Source organism: Miniopterus natalensis, chromosome 1 (genome assembly GCF_054644295.1).
Source record: "Miniopterus natalensis isolate mMinNat1 chromosome 1, mMinNat1.hap1, whole genome shotgun sequence".
Taxonomy (NCBI): domain Eukaryota; kingdom Metazoa; phylum Chordata; class Mammalia; order Chiroptera; family Miniopteridae; genus Miniopterus; species Miniopterus natalensis.
This window is the reverse complement of record NC_142081.1, coordinates 45,470,082-45,476,007: the sequence shown is the minus strand read 5'-3', so window position 1 is coordinate 45,476,007 and position 5,926 is coordinate 45,470,082. Positions and strand designations below refer to the sequence as shown.

At 48.1% G+C, this 5,926-nt stretch overlaps 1 protein-coding gene across 1 annotated transcript; it reads left to right on the top strand.

The window, feature by feature from the left end:
* Nucleotides 1-558: 558 nt before the first annotated feature.
* Nucleotides 559-1,536, top strand: FOXB1 (forkhead box B1). The gene has a single exon (XM_016208515.2). It carries the CDS (start codon nt 559-561, stop codon nt 1,534-1,536), a length of 978 nt encoding a protein of 325 aa, XP_016064001.1.
* The last annotated feature ends 4,390 nt before the right edge of the window (nt 1,537-5,926 follow it).

Below are 5,926 nucleotides of genomic sequence, written 5' to 3'. Positions count from 1 at the left end.
GGCCGCCGCTGCCACAGTCGGCGCCGAGACTCCGCGGCCGCGCTCTGCTGCCTGCGGAGCGCACAGCCAGAAGCGCTGCGCACCAGGCGGCGCCGGGCGCTGCCGGGCTGAGCCGAGCAGCTCAGAGACTTGCGGAGCCCAGCGGAGCCCGGACACTGCGCCCTGGCCGCGGGCTGGGAGGGATCTGCGGAGCAGCAGCGCCATCCCCGATGCGTATGCTCAACTTGGAGCAACTTTAAGGTGAGCGGCTCTTGCTTGCATCCCGTCCGGGTCCCCGCTCCAGGTCAGGCTTATTTCCGTACTACTCTTGCGCCGCTCCCCCCTACCCCCGGCTGCGCCCCACTCTGCACGCAAAGTTGCTGGGTAAAGAGCACGGGCGCAGGCTGATCCAGAGCAGCAGCCCTTACCCTACACACCCCCAAAGTCTGTACTCGGCCTTGCTGACCTCGCGGTGTCTGTCCGTGCATCCATGCCCCCTCCTCTTATCTTTCCTCCTTCTCAGATCTGAGCAGCCGCGGGCCCGCGCCGACCCAGAGTAAGAAGGGGGCAAACAAGAAGATGCCTCGGCCCGGCCGCAACACGTACAGCGACCAGAAGCCACCCTACTCGTACATCTCGCTGACCGCCATGGCCATCCAGAGCTCGCCCGAGAAGATGCTGCCGTTGAGCGAGATCTACAAGTTCATCATGGACCGCTTCCCCTACTACCGGGAGAACACGCAGCGCTGGCAGAACAGCCTGCGCCACAACCTCTCCTTCAACGACTGCTTCATCAAGATCCCGCGGCGGCCAGACCAGCCAGGGAAGGGCAGCTTCTGGGCGCTGCACCCCAGCTGCGGGGACATGTTCGAGAACGGCAGCTTCTTGCGGCGCCGAAAGCGCTTCAAGGTGCTCAAGTCGGACCACCTGGCGCCCAGCAAGCCCGCCGACGCTGCGCAGTACCTGCAGCAGCAGGCCAAGTTGCGCCTGAGCGCGCTGGCGGCCTCCGGCACGCACCTGCCGCAGATGCCCGCCGCCGCCTACAACCTGGGTGGCGTGGCGCAGCCCTCGGGTTTCAAGCACCCTTTCGCCATCGAGAACATCATCGCGCGCGAGTACAAGATGCCTGGGGGGCTCGCCTTCTCCGCCATGCAGCCCGTACCCGCTGCCTACCCGCTCCCCAACCAGTTGACTACCATGGGCAGCTCGCTGGGCACTGGCTGGCCACACGTGTACGGTTCCGCAGGCATGATCGATTCGGCCACCCCCATCTCCATGGCTAGTGGCGATTACAGCGCGTACGGCGTGCCGTTGAAACCGCTGTGCCACGCAGCGGGCCAGACGCTGCCTGCCATCCCGGTGCCCATCAAGCCCACGCCGGCCGCAGTGCCCGCGCTGCCCGCACTGCCCGCGCCCATTCCCACCTTGCTCTCGAACTCGCCCCCCTCGCTCAGCCCCACGTCCTCGCAAACAGCCACCAGCCAAAGCAGCCCCGCCACTCCCAGCGAAACGCTCACCAGCCCAGCCTCGGCCTTGCACTCAGTGGCGGTGCACTGACCCGCAGCGGCCGGCGCCCCCTCTTGTTTTCCTCCCCGCAAGCTCACTCGCCTTCCCCGGCTCCTAGTCCTGCTCTCCCAGATCGGGGACCGCCACCCTAGCGTGGCAGTTTCACCTTCGGCCAACCATCTCTCCCCCAAGAGAACTTTGTTTTGGACCCAGAAGACAAAACACAAACTTGTAGATGGGCCCAGAGGCGCGTGGGAATTGTCCTCGCCCCTACAAGAGGGGAAGACGGGACACCTGAGCCAAGCCGTCCCATCCCCCCCCACCCCCCCACCCCGGGAAAACCTTCCCATTTAAGAGGCAGGGGAAATCTTGCCTCCCGCGTTCGCGGAGGGGAGCTCATCTTCCCTCCGTCCGCACTTGCGGGGCTTTGGCCGCCGCGCAGTTAGTTCCAAGACCAGATAAACCTTCTCGGAGGTTTCCTCGAACAGATCTCCCCTGAGGGCTGCAGCCTCCCATCGAAGGGCCGGATCTCTCAGTTCAAGGCTTGGTAATCTGCTGCGCAAAGAGACCGCTAATCTTCCTACCCGCTCCCCTCCGCCCATCCGGCGGGGGCTGGGCGACCGCAGCTTCGCAGAGTAGCGGGCCTGCCTCCCCGGCTTCCGCAGAATTTTTTGTTTGAGGCTCCAGGCGCTGGGAGTTAGGGGAGAGGGGACGCTGGCCCTCCACACAAGCAAAACAAAACTAAAAGTAACCTTGTATTGTTTACAAAGCGCCCGGTAAAATGTAAACAGTGAACTTGAATCGGTATTGCTTGGCGGGCGAGGGGGGCAAAGCCCACACTTTACAAGTACCTGTTGTAATGTGAATGTTTACTCTTCATTTCTGGCCAGGTTTAGGGGAGGGAAGGGGAGGCTGGGAAAGTTAATTGGGATGTTAACTTTCCGATTACTTAGAGATCTTTTTAGCTATTTATTTTATTGTTGGAAGGGGGGCAAAAACAAAACAAAATGAAATAAGCCCAAACGAAGAAAGCATCAAGGGCAACCCTAGAAGAATTTAGATAAGCTGGTAACTTGAAGGAAATGTCACCAGATAGGTCTCCCTGGGACAAGTCCTTCTGTTTGCTACAAGAACTTCCCCAAGAAGCTAAGGGCTGCAAATGCAAGGAGGTGTCAGTGCTTGTGAATAGGATGATTATACACCGTGTAAAATGCACTTTTCTTTGCTATATTCCTTTAGAGTCGTAGGTAATTTGCTGAAAAAATGAACTGTTGTTCTGGTGTGACCTGCTTAAGTTAAAAAAAAAAAAAGTTGTAGCGTCATCAGAGCTGTACAAGTTTTACCTTTCGTTTCTCTCCCTCCCTGTAGAGAATTAGCATGGCATTTGAAATATCGATGTTCTTGTTCTCAGCATGCCTGTTTTAAGACAAAGGATTTTAAAAAAGGTGTCTACATTAAATTATGAACCTAGTCCAAATAATATTTTCTCATTAAAATATGTAAATTCAAATTTTAGTTCCGTGTGTTTTTGAAGAGTTTCTGCAATCACTTTTCAAGAGCTAGAGGTAGGGCTTCCATAAGCATGCTTTCTGCAGCTTGTTGTTGGAATAGGTTGTCTTGTTCACATCTTATTTTTAAAACAGTCAAACCTCTTAGGCACTGCAGATTGGGAGAAGAATTATACACATGGACTCTTGAAGATATGTGTGCAGAGGGAAAGAGGAAACCCACTATTTCCAGCGTAGATCAGGTGCACAGGTGTAGTGCTGAAGGAAAAAGTGTTATTGAAAAAACTATACTGCTTTATATGTATTTTTGTCTATCTTAAAATATGCATTTTACAAAATATATCTGGCACTTATATAAATGTAAGTCTTATGTGGAAATCAGGTAGAGGTGATATAGATACAAACAGTAAAAACAGGCTTGCTTACACAATGCTTACTTTCTGATGTATCTTATTTAGAGTATTCATTTCCTTGCTCCTTTAAATTTCAACTGCAGTTGTTGAAATTCTCTTTGTCACAAGTTCCCTAACAGTCCATCTTGCCTGTTGAAAGCTGTTCACTTTGAATCAAACAAATTTCTTTTTTATTCCTTCATGTGGGAAAATGATGCTTGATGCATCTATTTCAAAGACGTGAATGAAGTTACTTAAAATGCTCCACTCTAAGTGTTTGCTTTTCTTCAGATATTTGCAGAGAATTAAAATCTGCCAAGAATTTATGGCTTGAGGCCAATTGAAACTTTATTGAAGGGCTCACGATATTTCCAGAGTGAGGGGTGTATTCAACTAATGAAGTTACAAGACAAAGAAAAACTTAACTGGTGATTAACACTTTACTGTGTAAAATGATTAAACAACAGACTGTGCAGCACAGGGAAACCCGCATAGAAATCGTGATCACTATACTCAATAAGGACAATCCTCAGCACCTGCGACCCTTATATATTTAGAGGGCTATCTGAAAAAAAAATTTAGGATTAATGCAAAGGGTAATTAATCCTGTTGTGACCATTTTTTTCAAGGAAGGATCCCACACACAGCCAAAAAAAAAAAAAAAAGGTGGAAAATAAATGAATCATTGGACTGATTAAAATGCATGAAGCTACTAAAGCTCGTCAGACAGGGGACAACCAAACTCATTCATCAAGCCCAATTCACAATTATATCAACAAGATCAGCTAAAGAAAGCCTGTAAAACTTGTCCAACCTGGGCTAGGAAATCCTTGAAACTTTGTTCTCAACAAGAAGTCATCTGAATTATAAAAAATTAAATACAGTTTCATCCTTTCCTACGAAATAAAATTAAGGTCATCACTGGGATATTCTAATCTCATCCATTTTACTAACACTGAATTTGAAATGGGAATGAAGGAACCACGTAGACATGGACCTCAAACATTTTATAAAGTATCAGCTTAGTTCGGTAAAATATTCTTCCTAGAAGAGCCAATAGAATTCAGAGTTAAGTGATGTATACATTTAATACATGGAAGTAAAGAAGATGCAGATCCTATTTCTGATTTTTAGCAAAGGAATGATTTCAACTCAGTACTTGAAAATGTCCTTTTCAGCTGGTAAGTTCGTCATGGTGTATTGCAAAGAATGAAATAACTTGGGCATTGTGAGCCCTCCTTTCACAATTGCAGACATCTTTTCTCAGACGAAGTTGAATGAGTAAAGTAAAAATCCATTGATGATATTTTGACCTTGATCAGAAATCCAAAGGCAGCTCAAACACACATGCCTCCACTCCAACTCTATCCCGAGCTTTGAGACTTACACCCCGTTTAGCTGAAGTGCCCCACAAATAAGGAAGTTTATAACTATGATACCTTCAATGGCTCTCTTTGTCATGTTAAATCTTTTCACCTGGCTCAAGTCCAAAGTCAATACACACAGCTTTAAAATAAAACTGGGGGAGACACCCCCATACAGTGAGGTGTATGCTCAGGGTCTTAGCTTGAGAATCTAGTTAACTTATACCATTTTCTAGTTTGTAAATTTGGGCAGGATTGATTTTTTTTTTTTTTTTTTTTTTAGCATTACTCTGCACTCAATTGTGTTTTTCAATGGCTTTCTCAGTGATTTGGGCGATTCACTGAGCACTCAGGGCTTAGACAACAGATGAATTTTGTGTACTTTCTCAAGAAAGAAGCAACAGAAGTTCTCATTACTCCTATTGCCTGGGTTGGGGTTTTGAAAAGTGTAAGACTAACAGAAGAAGTGCTAGTAAATGATCCTCAGAATGGCTTAAATATCACAGCACCGAGTTCAGTGCCTTGAAGAGACAGGAACTTAGAGTGTGTTGGAAGCACAAATGCGGCCAGGTGCTGCAGAGGGGCGAGGCTGGGGTGGGAAGGGGGAGGAATCTAATGAAGGGCTGCAAACAGAAAGCTTTCCATTAGCTCATGGAGGTGGGGAAGGGAGGGATGGTTTTTACTTCTACAAATGGAAACTCCCTTTGTACAAGGTATCCATTCAAGAAACGGAAAGGATCTGGGTCTGTTCTCAAATTCTTAACATAAATGTCAATTAATTTTTTTTTTCTCCTAACGCCACATATGCACAGAGACACCCAAACAAAAACAAAACAAAACAAAACAAAAACAACCCAACCCACCGGCTGTGAAGCCTCAAAGGGGGATGCATTTGTTTCTTTTAAACTAACAACAAATTATCTAATTAATATGTTTCAATTACAGCATGAAAGGCACAGCCCCTGGACCGCCCGCCGTGGGGGCACAATAGCCCCAGAACCCACTCTAGGAATTTACAATAACTTCACATCTGTTTCTTTATTTTCCACTTTTTGAGTCTAAAACTCCTCTCAAGATCACTTCAAACCACGGCCTGAGTTATGAAATATGTCCCTGTGTTAAAGGGGGACGAAACTTTGCCCACGGATGCTTCATTTGCAAGCAAAAAAAGTGAAAG

Coding starts and splice junctions, on each gene's coding strand:
- FOXB1 (XM_016208515.2), top strand. CDS start 559: ATGCCTCGGCCCGGCCGCAACACGTACAGCGACCAGAAGCCACCCTAC.